Raw genomic sequence first — 15,823 nt, 5'->3', positions numbered from 1 at the left:
TGAACTTGTTTATTGCAGGGAAGTTGGACAAAATGACCTTTAAGGGTCCATTCCAACTCAAAAGTTTCGATAAATGAAGTGAGGTTCAAACTTGCTTTTCTCACACAGCCACCCCTATACGTTTCAGCCACAGAAACATAAGGTAGCAGAAGTGTCTGGCTTGTCTTTGTGCTGGGGAGGATGAACAGCACATGAAGAGGTGCTGAGGAGCAAGGGGCTGAAGTTGCACTGATGGGGGAAAAACAAAACAGGGATCTGTGTTTCAAGCCGTGGAAAACTTTGCTTTCAAAACTGGTTACGTGCTTGGAGGATAAGGCTGCCTCTGACCACCACTTTAGGCTGCCTGCAAGAGAGGCCAACAGGACTGCTCGAGGGTTGGGTGACTTGTTCCTGCTGCCTGCATCCAGCTGGCAAACTTGTTTAGACTGAAACGTTGCCTTGGATAAAGCCTGAACACGAGAATGGTGATGAAACACCGCTCTGCAGGAGGTGAGTTTCCAGCAAGTGCAGCCAACACGAGTTAACCTTGATCTCACCCGTGCATGTGCTGTCGATGCCACAGTTTTATGAGCTCAGGAAGGGCACTGCTGTGCCTGTGGGTGGCTGAGGACCATTCTGCTCCCGCAGCTCTCCAGGTAGCAGAGCAAACAAGGTGTGCCTTCTTCCGCAGCAATAAACCTGTTGCGATCTTACCAGCTCAGTGTTTGCACAACTGCAGAACAAAGGCAGATAACAGCTGCCTGTTCCGTTCACTCATGCACCTGACTGATGTGGAGTACTTAAGTTCAGTTAGTAACTCGGCTGCTTTCTGCTTCCCTGCTTTACCTGTGATGGTGTAAATGGCTCTGAGAGTGAGTTTGGCAGGGAACTGGCTGGGTTAGGAAAGAGAGGGGTGAGGGGAAGGCAAAAAGAGAAGGATCTTCCCCAGTTTGACATGTTTACAGCCTGAAGAGCATCCTGAAACAACAGGCTTCTGAGGAGGGGAAGAGGGGGAGAAGTTACAAAGTGGGCATTTGTTGTGCCAGGAACCAAGGAGATCCACAGCCAGCAGCACTGCCATTCTTTTGTATGCATTTGATGAAATAATGGAGGTCATTACAGCTGTTAGGGAAAAAAAAAAAAACAAACAGCTTTTGAAACAGAATCCAAAAGTTTGCTTTTTTTATTATTATTTTTTATTTCCCATTTCTTAATGCACTGCTAGAAACATCCTGTGGGTGCTCTGTCCCTATGGCACCATGCTAGCAATGCATGTGCTTACAACACCATAGCTCTGTATCCAGGTGGTTGTGGAGCCTACGAGAGGTTCAGTTCTGATTTAAAAGCTTCCAGCAACATCCTCGCTGGCTTTAGTGGGAAGTGCTTCAACAGTTGATTACTGTCACTATTAAAAATAGCCATTTTAGTTCTGTTTCTGAATTGGCTTCCTCTCTTGGCTGCTCAATCTTACTTTATCTCTGCCTGGATTAAATTAGATCATTGGTTTTAAGTATTTGCTTTTTAAACCCTCTTCAGACTGTGAGCAATGAACCTGCTTTACAGACACATACGTAGTGCCCCTTTCATATGTTAACAGTATTCTGAACTGTTGCAATTCAAATAGTAATAAAAGTAATGTGTGGATTTTTGTGCTTCCATTTAACCTTTCCTATGAAATGAGATCTTGTTCTTTTTTAGCCAAGTTCTTTTCAGCCAAACACAATGAATGCTGTTGTTTAGGTTGCTGATTAAGGATGGTGCTTAATTCCCAGCAAAGGAAGACCCAGTGGGAATAAAGGAACTCTAGGAAACTTTGGTTTGCAGGGGATTTCTCTGTCTTGCTTACACGTTCCTCACACTCAAGCCTGACCGTAGCTGTTGTTAACATGAAAACTGTTAATTCACTCTACAGAAGGACTGAAAAGGTTGTTCACATGTTGTGATGAAGAGGGACAACCAGGTTCTCATGCAGGAGTCTTGGAATGGCGTGTGTGAGAAAAGTCCCTGGCTGCCTGTTTTGGGGGTGCACTTCTTTCCAACCTCATTTTAGCTGTCTAAAACTATGTCCAGATGTGGAAGTGTGGTTACGTCTACGGAGATGGCCCTCTTCTCCCAAGTAACAGTGATAGGATGAGAGGTAGTGGCCTTCAGTTGGACCAAGGGGGGTCAGGTTTGATATTGCCACGTGTCATCACCGCTACAACAGTGCTACCATGAGGGTAGTATACGGGTGAGCTAAGAATAGGAGATTTCCTTGAGAAATGTGTTTGTTTATTTTATTTTTCAATTTTTTATTGTCTGAACCTCGTTGACCTTTTCTTTAAGAATCCTGTAAGAATAGAGAGTATTGTTGTAATAAGGATGGGAGCTGGGAACAGCCATGTTTCCCTGGCTTCTTCCTTATGAGCTGCAAGGTTTTGCTGGCAAAATTTGAAGAAGATCTTTAAGTGGACTTACCTCTGAACTTTGGTGGTTTTGCTGCTGGTTTAGAGGAAGACGATACCAGCATCCAGGGTGCAATACTAGGAATGGAAACCCAGGACTCCAAGTTGGTACGATGACCATTGGATAAAGTAAACTGTTGCAAAATTGTGCAGTTGTGCAGGTCTGGGAAATGAACTGATTAAAATACCATGAGCAAGGCACTCAGATACACGAGAGGTAAGAGGATTAAAGATGCAATATTAAGATGCAATGGAGATGATGTGTGTATATATATATTGTAATTGAATGTAACCCTGGCTGGTGGCTTGGCAAGTATTGATGACAGGGCCTTGCACATTTAAGAAGAATAAGGTATTTTATGTGCATATCTTATTTATGAACCTCCCAGTGTATAAATAATACTGAAATAAAGTGCATTGAAGATTCACAGATGTTTTATTGTCATTTCACAATGAAGCATGCATCTCATTGGGAAGAACAGGCTCTTGCTTAATTGCCTTCCCCTGCTGATCATACGGTAAAGGTTGTTGGCTAATTAAGGGTGGTTTCTAAATCAGGATTCCTGACACACAAAATAACCTGTTATTTTCTTATCTGTCTAGACAGCTCACCTAATCTAGTATTAAAATTCTGAAGCAGAAGGGAAAAACATTTTCTTGAAGCTTTCATGTGAAGAATTCGTGTGAGTTTGCCAAAGCCAGGATTAAGAAAGCTGTACTTAAAAAGCTGAGCTACAGCTGTTTGTATAGGGTGTAGGTGGCAGAAGAGATGTTTCTTTACTGTGGCAACTAAAATATTTGCATTGACGTGTTGTCCAGAGACTGACTAAGAACTGGAGAACATTGTAGACTGTATGGGTTGTAATAAGCCCTGAAGGCTTTTCTATTAAGAGCTATTTCATCTGCAGATGATAATAGCTCACAGATGAGGAACATCTAGCCAGGTTATGATTTATTTCTTCTTGAAGACGAGGTGACTTTTCTTTGCCTTTCATATCCCAGTGGTGGATTTCCCTGAGGTTTTGGATAGAAAAGTCCCAACGTTCATGGCCAATTTGAAAGATCTTGAAAGAACCCAAAGAATTCTCACTTCTTACCCGGCTAGATAAAACGTTGGTAAACTGGCATGCTTTAGTTGGGAAGTAAGGGAGTGCTGGTTGATCCATTGGCTGCTTGCCCCTTGAACAGCCCTGGGACAAGGTCACATGAAATGTAGTGACTTCACTCAACCTCCAGAGAAGGTGAGTGGTGATGAAAGTTGTCTGCAACTGGGATCTGGACCCATCTCATTGCTTGCTATAGGGAAGGGGCTTTGCATCCTCCTCCTCTCTTCCTGCTCCAGAGCTTTTCTGTTGATTGCAAAACCAAGGGGAAAATGTTCTTGCTGCTACTTCCTCAAAGTATTGCAGTGCTTTTGAATCCTGCTTGTTCAGCAATAAGTCCAGCACCTTGAGTTGGCGACTTACAGCTTTCCCTTTTGTCAAATGACCACAGTTCATGACACATGGACTAGAAAGTATTGAGTGCTTGACATGTTTGACTTTGGCTTGGAAATAACTCTTCAAACACCAGTGATTGGCTCCCTGTGACAAATATCTGCTATCCAAGATCTGCTCATCCTGGGGTGACTGCTGTTAACAGCAGCTAGTAATTTTTGGCATGGCCCTGTGTCACTTGTTCCGTTGTCCAGTGACAGTTGGAGCATGCTGCACAGGCAGTTTGCTATAGGCACTGAGTTAATATCTCTTGCAAGTAAGCGCAATAATAGTGAGTTGCATTGAAGCTGCTTGACCTGAAACTACACATGTTCAAAGTGTCTGTCGAGAGTACCAGGAAGTCAAATTTATTTTTTACACCACTGCTTAAATCACTGTTGACTGCAGTCTGGTGTCACTTCTGTTACAGAGGGCAGGATATGTTTGGCCAACATGCGTAAATACTTGAGTATCCCAGAGTAAAAGGGACTCTCCAAATGAAGTCACTGTTGCTTTGTATTTAATTAGCATGCCATTATACATGGCAATAGTTGAGCAGTTTCTCAAACACAGAGGTTTGAAACTTCTCCTGATGATTCAAGGGAGAAACAGGAGTCGTTGATTCTGGCCAGATGTTTGGAGAACTGGGAAAGAGCTCAGAAAGGAGCATCCAGCAGCTTGGCAGCAGGTAAGTGGCAGTACCAACTTTTTAGGTTTCAGGAAGTGTTGGGTAGGGAGGGTAGTAAGAAACCTGGCAATTTTGTACATGCTTTGTCCAAGTTGTTGGGCACCATTTGATGCCCAGGCTGATGAATCCTGGGCTGTGTGTTTCTTGTTACCAGTCAGGACTGGTATCTTCTTGGACTTGGAGGAGTATGGAACTTTGTACCCAGTTTCTTGGTGCTCTTGAGGTTGGATATGAACCTACACTGAGCCAAATGTCCTGACACTGACATTTGTTTATAATGACATCCTACTTGGTGATCCCTGATTATGAGCTAACCTTAACCAAAAGCTTAGGTTGTGTACTAAAATAAGGCAATGGGACTCCAGAACTGATGGCATGCACAGTTAAAAAGATGGCCTGTAGGAATCTGCAAAGCAAAACATGGGATACCGCTTGGGAAAGCACTTGTATATGTTGGGTATGTGTAGTTAAAGCTGTTCTAGTCGTGTCTGCTGTTGGTTTGAACCCCTCCTTATCAAAGAGTAAGGCAGTTTCTGATGTGTCAGGAAAATGTTGGCTATAGGGGCTGCATCACATGGCTCTGAATTTTTGAGCTGGAAGCATTTTGTCCATCGGTACCACTTCTGTAATGATTGGTTTTGATATCTGAGCTCTACTTTATCCCATCGTTACTTGATCTGAAGCTGGTGCTTTGTGGTTGCCACAGAGGCAAAGTGAAGCTTCATTAGAGTGCTGTGGAGCGTGTCGGCACTGGGTATGTGGTTTTCTCTTTCATTCTTTTAAAGTCTTTACCACAAAATTGCCACTTCTGGAGGTTATATTAAGAGATGAGAGTTTGAAAATCTTTTGACTTCACTGGAAATAGTCTGCATGGCACAAGAGGGTGGGGATTTCTGCAGTTTCCAGTAGCCTCCTCCAGGCCAAAAGACTGTTGCAACCCAATTTGACCTCACTTATCCTTCTTTTACATCCCAAGTTCACTGTCTCTTCTGCTGGACATTTATTTTGCAGAGCTCTTTGGGATTTTTAACTGATGAAGATACCTCTGAGCTGAGTTCCCTCAACACACTTGTCTGCTTTTTCCATAGGTTCCTTAGAAAGAGAGCTTGGACGGCATGCAAAGTTGTGAAATATCTGGAGACAGCACGGATGATCCTCTTAGTAGTGGCCTACGGAGAAAACGACAGCCTCGAATAGTAGTTATTGGTGCTGGGCTTGCAGGCCTGTCTGCAGCAAAAGCTCTCCTGGAGAGTGGATTCACGGATGTAACTATCCTTGAGGCGACTGACCGAATTGGAGGCCGCGTCCAAAGTGTGAAACTTGGTAAGAGTGTTTCGAGAGGAATTACTCATCCATTGGGCTCTCTTCTTTTTTTTTGTCAGCAGGTTTTTGTACTGGTATGAAGTTAATTTGGCAAAACTTGCAAAACTACTGAGCACGTGGACCACAACTACTGAACATCCACTACTGAGCACGTGGATCCTTGGGCTCCTCTCAGGGTGAATGAGTTGATATGAGTGTGCTACACGTATCTTCCAATTGAGGGCTTCTCCAAAGTGGACCGTGTTTCTGTACAGAAAAGCTCTTAATGATAACTCTCACTCATGCAAAAGGAGCTCTATGAGAAGTGCTCTGTGATTAGTTAACCTTAAAGGACAGCTTCCACCAATGTTTTCAGCTTGGCTGCTGACTAGAAACTGTTAGTAAATCTAGGCAGTCTATTTTTCTGTGACTTACCTCACTGGAAAGGGACAAGCTCAATGCTATTCTATTTCACAAGTAGCCCAGTTCCTTTCCCTAGAACTGCTCCCTGTGAATCAGGATGCTGAAAAAACCTCTTCGGTGTATCCTCTCGTACTGGTATCCTCTCGTACTGGCTGTCCTACCTCTGTGGCTTCCTTTCTCATCTTGAGATGAGAAAAAGGGCTTGTAAAATTTCTAAATGCAAAAATACTGGAACAAGTGTATCCCTTTGCAGCTCAGTAGTCAGTGAGACTTTCCCTTGGTGTCTAGAAGGGCATTGCCTGTCTCTTCTCCATAAGAGCTAAAAAGCTCTTGGCCTCTACTGAACTGCCTTTCTGATTTCCATTAACTTGTTCTGCTTCTGATATCACTGTGTATTTATTAGATTTGGCCTCTTGTTGGCCTCCTTTATTATTATTTTTTTTAATCTAACATCACTTTCTATATTTTACTCTATAAACTCACCACAATAAATAAACAGCAATGTCCTAATGAAGGGAAATGAATGAAAAGGTAGTTGGACAAATGTGATTTCCAGGATTTGAATAGGGCACTTTACGTTCTGCTGAGACTTGGCATCGAGTTTGGAATGGGAAGTGTGTCCTCTACACACAATACACTGTATTAAAAATATCCTGGATCGTGTCTGCAAGAAGAGGGAAGTGTCGAAGATCTGAAATCTTCAGGGAGCAATATATAGTTTTGTCAGTGCACCTGTGAAATAATTCTGTGCTACTAGTACAGAGAGCTGGTCTCTTTTAGGGCACCTTCTCCAGTTACTCATCATATCTTTGCCTGGGAACTTGCCTCCTGTTGGTTATCACTTCTAACTAACGTGAGGCAGGGGCAGGCTCTTGATCTGGTGTTTTGTAGCTGTACCTTATATATGCACATCAGAGGACTGGAACCTGAAGTTTTAGTCTTGTTCTTTTAATAGTTGACCTAAATGCATCCAGTTCTCAGTGTAGAAGAGACACGGACCTGTTTGAGCATATACAGAAGGAGGCCACAAAAATGATCCAAGGATGGAGCACCTGTCCCTCAAGGACAGGCTGAGAGAGCTGGGGCTGTGCAGCCTGGAGAAGGGAAGGCTCCAGGGAGACCTGAAGTGGCCCTTCAGTATCCACAGAGGAGCTAGAAGAAGGAACAGGACAGATTCTTTTGCAGGACCTGTTGTGACAGGACAAGGGGAAATGGTCTCGAATGATAAGAAGGGAGATTTAGGTTGGTTATAAGGAAGGTTTTTTACAATAAAGGTGGTGAGGCACTGGAACAGAAAGGTGGTGGGTATCCCATCTGTGGAGAAGCTCAAGGTCAGCCTGGATGGAGCTCTGAGAGCCTGCTGGAACTGTGGGTGTCCCTCTTCATTGCAGGAGAGTTGGATTAGGCTTTGAATCTTTAAAAGATCCCTTCCAACTCAAATGATACTATGATGTTTTACAAGTTGTCAAGATGGTATTGTATAGGGATTGACATATGACCACTTTGATCCGCTTGTCTAAATGGCACTTAAACATTATTCTTCCCTAGCCACTCCTTGACTAAACATCTGCTTTAAATCTTCAGCAGGACAGGTGAACCCACTAGGACAGGTGAGGCAGAGGGTTTCTGTTTTGGGACTGTGTGTTTCTTGTACCTGAGCCATGACATCTGTCCCCACTGCAGATATTTCACGACAGGATACGCGAGGAATAGTCCGAGCTTCAAAGGGAAATGGGAGAGTTCCTGTGCGTAGTCAGAAGGCTTGACATGCAATCTGTGCATTCCTTTGGAAAATTGCTGCTCTGGTGTATTGTTGTGCACAGGCCTGTTTTGACTGCTGCTTGTATCTCAGTGATCCTATTTGCAGGGTAGGAAGTGGGCTTTATTTTTGTTGTATCGACGGATTCATTCCAAGTCGATTAATACTGAAATGAAAATCTTTTATAAATTAACTTTCTCTGCTTAAAAAATATGTTATTTGATTTTACACTTTTAAATAATTTAGCACATAACTTACATTAGGCAACGACTAGCATATCCACGTGGAGATAATGATTGTGAGTTTCTAAGTATTACAGGCAAGAATGACTACTTTCAACCTGTTGGTATTTGATGACATTCCATGCAACTACTGAAAATAGGAGCACAGCATTCATGCTACTGAGCACTGATGTATTTTTCTCTCAAAGCTCAGGTGCCCTATAAATAAGAGTTCCATGCAGGAGGAGGGTTGTTAGAGCTACAGAGAGCAAGCTCCTGACATAACACAGCGGGCACTATTCCTGCTACTGATCTGGCATGTGATGATTCACAGGAGGATTGCCTTAATGAGGTGACTGCCACATGCAGTATTTATGAGCTTTGTACCTTTGGCTGCCAATGTACAGCAGTCATTTCCACCAGGCTCGCTGCACGGGGACTGCGTTAGGGTTTGTGCCTGGATGCTGTATGCTCTGAACCCCACACTTTGTTTTAGGAACATGTAAATCACACATAAGGATGCACATAAGGAACACGTACTGCTTAAGTCCTGTGATGCATATCTTGGAGGACAGTTGCTATGCTATTTAGTGACAGGGCTGTTTTCAGCTCAGAAAAATGAGATATATGGAGTTTTTCTTTGAGGCAGCATCTCAGCCACATTTCTTGGAGCCTCTCACCTATCAAACTGGACAGCATGAGTATAGTGCTGCAGTGGCTTTCTAGCTGAGCATCAGTTTACATCTTAAACAGTATATGATGACTGCTAACAGCATGATCCTTCCTTCCGCAAGCTGGATCCTATTATCATCCCACTTAATGAGGCATTTGCACACCTCTGCAGACTGAGCTGCACAGTGTGCTGTTGACTGGGATGCTGCTCTGTCAAACTTTGCTGCAGGACTTCTGAGAACCTGTAAAGATGTGGGTGAGAGACATGACCCCAGCTTATTTTCAGCACCTCCTTTCAGCTGCTGAACATTGTCCCGTGCCATCAGCCCGGTGCTGGTTCAAACCCTGTGAGTCATAAGGAGAGGAGGAGAGTGGGGTGGACAAACTCTGTGTTTTGCAAGCAGAGACTTCTGGTGATGAAGTCTCTGTGTTTGGTGCGTAAGCTGACAGTGCAGCTTTTAAAGGACTTGATATAAATATTCACAGACATCAGTAGTAAAATAGGATCTATTCCCTGATTTGGGGAATGGAAATGCATTTTTCTGTTTCATTTAGTCTGACTATTAACTCACTGTAACACAAACCATATCAGTAAATAACATTCACATTTAATTACGGGAAAGGATTCAGTATGCAGATCAGTGTTGCTGTCCCAGGGCAGTCCCATTTTTTTCTCCTGCTCCTTGCTGTAGGTGCTTTTCTTCCCATGTCTGGGCTTCTATCCTCTCTACTATACAGCAGATATTTGAAATCTTTAGATGATCTGTACATGCTCTTTCTCTCCTACTTGGGCATGGTGGTGATGTGTTAGTGGTTGAACTTGATGATCTTAGAGGTCTTTTCCAAGCTTAATGATTCCTTGATTCTCTTTCTATGTTATGTAACTATCCTCTTCTGTGCCCTCATGCCTCACAGTAGTGCAGTATAGCTCCTTACAGCTCTTTTCTTTTTCTTCCTCCTCAGCTATTCACTGTTACACAGCTTAAACTGCAACAGGAGCAGTATATCCTCTGCTGTTCAGTTGTTCTTAGGTTTTAGGATGAGAGGAGATGATTTAGACAGGTAGAGCAGCTGGCAACAATGATGGTAAGAACTGAGAACCTAAGCAATTCTGCATTTCACCTCAAGTATCAGAGTGGTGCCACTGTAATTTATCTTTATTGGAAGCATCCCATCATCCTTTCAGAAAAATGCACTTCCATAACTAGTGTGCTTTATTTACTGTCCTGCAGGGCACGCCACTTTTGAACTGGGAGCTACGTGGATTCATGGTTCACATGGAAACCCAGTCTATCATCTAGCAGAAGACAATGGTTTACTTGAAGAAACTACTGATGGGGAGAGGAGCGTTGGCCGGATCAGTCTTTACTCCAAGAATGGAGTGGCTTATCATCTTACCAACAATGGGCAAAGGATCCCAAAAGATGTGGTTGAAGAATTCAGTGATTTATACAACGAGGTTGGTATTCAGCTACTCTGTCAGCTTGTAGTTTTGCCTGAAACACTGGGAGCCTTTGTTATTTCTGCAAAGGTGGAAAACCAGTAATGTCTTGGATTTCTTTTCAAAAAATCAACCCTGAGTTGTTTTTTTCCATCTGCTCATGTACAATCCATATGTCTGTGATGTGGGAATAACTCTCTGTTGTGAAGATGACATTTGGCATCAATTTAAATCACTTCCAGTAACTATTGCTGGGGAGACCCAATCATTTGCTCTAGAAAGTTGATATTTAATTAAAAGGGTACAGGAGGGATCAAATTACTAAACAAAGCAGAATGGAAAAGCTTAGCAACAACCAGTTAAACGTGGTAGTCCTGTGTCATTTTATTGATGTTATAAATACCATAGTGTACAGTGTGCTGTGCCAAATTCAACTCAGCATCGTAGGAATTGCAAGTTTTCCTGCATTAGAAGGAAAAGAACATCTTTTATTGTAGATTCAGACCAGCGTTGGCTTTGGTTTAAAGTCTTTCTAACTTTTTTTGCTCGGTGTTTACTGATCTCCTCATATACACTGAACAGAAGAGGGTCTCAGTATGTGACAGAAGAGCCAAACAGGAAAAAAAAAACCACAGAACTACGCAAAGAAAACCTAAAAATATTAAAAGGAAGACAGCAAGATGGAAATGGAAATATATGCTTAGTGGAAAGATTAAGCTCTGCTGAAGAAGCTGTAAGCCAGAGGTAAATTCCTAGACAAGAAGTGCCAGCTTTACTTTGATATATCTGGGCAACACTGCTGTGATCCACATCACAGCCAAATGTTATAATTTTCATCAGTCTGTAGGCATGCCTAAAGCCTTCACATTTTCATCTGACAATGAACTTCACTAGTATTTGATGTGGGGATAAACACACGTGAAAGTGAGATTACCCTTGGAAAGTTTCTGTTTAAAAATCTGTCCATGAACATTGAGAAAGTCTCCGAGAGAAAAATCACTGTGGCCTGTAAAGAATTATTGAGCACTGAATGTGGAGGAGGGATGTGGATTTTTCACTTGGAAAAACTTTTAATAATATATCCTGGGGCTCTGAACTGTGATGAGATGGCGCAGAATTATTTCAGTTTTAGAGAGTAGTGACAGGAATTTCAAAGAAACCTCATTATGGGAAGAATTTAGCAATCTTAGGAATCCAGTATGGAATTCTTTAGTAATTCAGCATGGAAAGATCATTCTGGAGAAGGCAGGTGGGGATAACTCATCCGAGCTGCCTTTTCAGACTACTGGGTCAAAACAGAGCCACAACCAGCCAGAATGAAAGATGGGTAAAACATGTGGAGCAAGATTAACAGTATATAAGACTCAAAGGGAAGGAGGAAATAAGTGAAAATACCTCAGTGAGCAGCATTACTTAGGTAAATGGAGCCCCACCAACTCCTTGCGCTGCTCAGCAATCATCGTGTCTCAAAGGTGATTAAGAATGTCTCCACCAAAGGGAGGCTGTCAGGTGCAGACTCTGAAAGGAGAAGAGAACACAAAGATGAGAGCTACTTGGCTTTGGGATAAAGGATGTAACAAGATGTCAGTGTTTGAGAAATGATTAATTTGGCAAATCTGCCCTTCCTTTTAAAGTGAGAAAAAAGGGGCAGCCAGTGTTACGAGAGAACAACACATTTAAAGGTAATCTCCTTTACGCAGTGTGTAATTAGCTTTTCGTTGCTACAGGATATCTTTATTGCTAGGAAACAGAGAAGGGTTTCACATTTATGAATTGTAAAAATGTCTACAGCCACTCTCTGCAATGAAGAATTTACAAGGGACAGCTTACCCAAGGAGAGAACATCAGCCAGCCTCTGATTGCTGCTGCTTTCTCTTCAGTTTCTCAAAGTGTGCTCGCATTGCAGGGCAACCCAGGTTTTTTATTTAGCTTCTCATTCCAGGGTGTCAGATCAGACAGTCTGTAGTGAGTTAACACAGCAGACTGGGTTCTTCCCTGCACTGATCAGGAAGAGTGGTTTCTGTGACCTCCTGAAATACACCGCTTAAAAAGACTGTGTGTATATACTAATGCCTCAGTGAGGGTGAAGACAGGAACATGTGCAATAGGCAGACAGCTTTGGGAACCTTTTCCTCTGACATAAATGCAGGGAATGTTTCTGTTTACATGTGCCACTGGAGTCCATTCCAACTTTCTCTCAGTCCCAGCTGGCCAATACTCTCTTGCTTTCAATGGTGATGAAATGGGTGCTGGGGAGGAGCAGTAGAAATTTGGACTTCAGTTCAGTCTTTCTGTGTATTTTAGGAGGTGGGATTTTAGGTGTTGGAATACTGTGAAGGTGTCCAACACAAACAGCCATTTTACAAATTGCCAAACCCTGAGGTCAGGCTCCTGCTCTGCCTTATAGGAGCTCCCAGACCCTTCTTGGAGCTTTGGTCCAACATCGTGTGTCATCTCCCAGCCTGTAATTCCCCCTGGAGAAAAGACTTATATAGCAAAAGCTGTGACTGACACAAGCTGTCCTGACTCAAAAAGGAGAAGGAAAAAAGAAAAAAGATGCAAAGCCTAATCAGGGCTGGGGCACTGGCATTAACAGTGGAAAATGTAGTCCTGAATGAACAGGGGCTAAATTTGTCGCAACTTCAGATGCCTGCCTCACCCTGCTCAGCCGGCTCGCTTCCCATGCTCAGACTGCTCCCCATTTGCTGCAGCTGCTGCTATGTGCTTGGGCTCTGTGTGTGCCTCCACTTCTGCTTTCTGATCTGTATTTCTCTAGTCCCAGATATTTTGTCATTTGGATATCAAATTCATGTGAGTGCAAAGTACAGAGGATCTCCCTCAAGGGTTTCACTTGGGGATATGAGGTCCCTGAGACTGTAGCCAACAAAGTGAGGTCTCCCTCTGCATGCTGAATTCCCCTGGTGTGAAAGGCAGTGCATCCCAGTACCACCAGCTTAGCCTCACTAATTCATCTGGAGAGTCCTGAGGCTTTTTCCAGGCACTTATCCAATCTTTTTTTTTTTTTTTTGGCTGGCTTCTGCTTCTATCGGAGTTTTGCTTCTTTTTGTTTGCAGTAGCCTGGATTTCTAACAGCTGAAAGGTTGCCTCACAAAAGCCTTTATCTGGTTACAAGGAAGCTGAGCCATCTTTGTTTCTGTAACAGAACGTTCCCTATGAGGGTCTGTCTTAGCTGAGAGCCACTGTTATTTTAAGACTGTGTCAGATCTTGCACTTTTCAGGACTGGTGTTGCTCAGGGTTGTTGTCCATTTGCTCTCAAAGAAAGGAGCAAAAGTTGTGCACCAGCACTGAATCATAGAATCATTAGGACTGGAAAAGACCACAAAGGTCTGCAAGGCCAACCATCAACCCATTGCCTCCCTGCTCACTAACCACATCCCTCAGTGCCATTGGGTGAATTACCAGGGTGTGATGCCACATATTCTAGATCTTCCCAGCTTTCTGCTCTGGGTAGGATAATTTGGGAAGCCTGGAGCTGGGAGGGATTTAGGACTCTGCCTCCTTATGTGTGACCCACAAAGAAAAGAAATGGGAGTGGGAATGAGGGATATGTATACAGCTTGAATGTCTGAGTGTGTGTATGGAAAAATGTAACTGGGGACAACCTATCTTAGAGTTAAGATGGTTCAATTCTGTCACTGTTTAGTCTTCATTTTCCTCTGCAAGTTGGCATTTATGGCCAATTCCCAGGTATTTGTGAAGGATGGGAGGGAGATGGTGAGTTTCAGTTAAATGCACTATTCTGCTTGCCCGAGCATATTGCACACTACTGGCCAGCCTGATCTGGAGAATGTGCCTGTTTTTACATAGACTTCTCAGTGAGGCCATGGTCCCCAGAGGTCTGCTTCACAGGAACTCTCTCTTTAACAATCAGCTAATTAATGGCCATGTTATCTGTCACCTTTCTCCTGTGCACTGGGGGAGGGGTGCAGCCAGAGAATGACAGAGTTTTCCACCCTTCACACCCCCACTCTGTGCTGGGCTTTGTGCCATCTCCAATTAAGCTCCAGTGTGTTGTTGTTATTTAGAGAGCTGAACCAAAGGTCCACCAAGAGTCAGTATTCCCTCCCTGCCTTTCTGTTGCACTGGCAAATACCTGGCCTAGTTACAACATGAGCCTATCCCCATCAAGGTTTAGGACTGTCTGGGGGTTAAGTCACTTGAGTTTTTAAGCCAAGTGAGGAAAAAGCAATGCTATAGATTGTCACTGGTGCTTACAGGAAGTAGTGTGGCTTGGGATGTGCTTTCCTGACCTCCTTCAGCCCTGAAAAGCTTCTTTATTTAGATTTGTTCTTCCTAAGAGACTGCCTCTTCCTGTGGTAAGTGAACACTTACGTAGTAAACACATGTAGGTGGAAGCCAGTAGATAAAAGAGGGGACATCCTCATTAGAGCCCTCGTTCCCTTCAAAGATACCTGCTATTGGATATCCTCAAGCAGATCAAAAGGGAGGCAGAAAAAGTGAAGCCACTGAAGGATCATACTCTTTCTGTTAACATCTAATCGTATTCTAATATTTGATCTTCGATCCCATATAACCTCAGGGTTGAATGTAAATTCTCAGAACTAGGGATGAAATGTGCCTAAAATGTGTAGTTGCTTGAGATGTCGTACTTCTTTTGCTTCATGCTTTTAGGGCTAATTTTTCTGCCTGAACCCAGATGTAGGATGTCTTGATGTAGGATTTGCTGTCATTTATGCTCATATGCCTCTTATGATAGATAAAAGCACTGAAATAACAGGGATTCTGAAAAATAAGAAATCTGGGTGACAGTCATGCTCATTTATTATCTGATTGATGAGATGACATCCATAGGAACAGTTTCACTTGGTGACTCACAGCACAGTGAGTTGGGCATTTTTGCTCTTTTATCTGTCGGGCTATGAGGAATACAACAGTTAATAAAATCATACCCATGGCTCACTTATCCTTTTGGCCAAATGGTAGCTGGATTTTAACACAGCTTTGCTTGTCTTGTGAATGTGTTATCTGCTTACAATGTGCAATCAGCTTATGGAAGCTGAGCTGTGTTATACTGACGCAAGGTCCTTGCAGCTTGTACTTGCTGGAGGTGGGCTGGGTCTTGGAAATCTATGGACTGAGAATAACGGGGTGACTTTGGGAGATAGCATTCCTCTTTCCTCCATAGACTCTTCTCGATGGCATTCTCTTTCCTTTGCTGGAACCACTTTTTCCATAATGGGCATTGGTCTCCACCTTTATCACCTGGAAATCTCCTTGGAAACGCTCTGTGACCCAATCAGTGTCTGCAAGTCTGACTTGTCTTCAGCACTTCTACTCATCTTTCTTGTTCTTACAATTTATTTTCCTTTTTTTTCCCTCTATTTCTCTTACTTTCTTCTTCAGCTTTCTCTTTACTCCTTACTTGTCCTTGTCTGC

The 15,823-nt window shown here is 43.1% G+C and overlaps 1 protein-coding gene across 3 annotated transcripts in view; it reads left to right on the top strand.

Annotated features, from left to right (window-relative positions):
• SMOX (spermine oxidase) overlaps positions 1 to 15,823 on the top strand; it is a 43,630-nt gene that overhangs the window by 16,700 nt on the left and 11,107 nt on the right. For all 3 annotated transcript variants that reach the window (XM_065735968.1, XM_065735969.1, XM_065735970.1), the window contains 2 exons: positions 5,675 to 5,909; positions 10,196 to 10,422. In XM_065735968.1, the coding sequence (XP_065592040.1) occupies positions 5,702 to 5,909; positions 10,196 to 10,422 (435 nt within the window). In that variant the 5' untranslated portion in view covers positions 5,675 to 5,701. The remainder of the gene's footprint in view (positions 1 to 5,674; positions 5,910 to 10,195; positions 10,423 to 15,823) is intronic.

Source organism: Cyrtonyx montezumae, unplaced genomic scaffold (assembly GCF_038088225.1).
Source record: "Cyrtonyx montezumae isolate F1298 unplaced genomic scaffold, pur_monq_1.0 scaffold_2, whole genome shotgun sequence".
In the NCBI taxonomy this organism is placed as follows: Eukaryota; Metazoa; Chordata; class Aves; order Galliformes; family Odontophoridae; genus Cyrtonyx; species Cyrtonyx montezumae.
The sequence above is the reverse complement of the archived record's forward strand: the minus strand, read 5'-3'. Positions and strand labels throughout refer to the sequence as shown.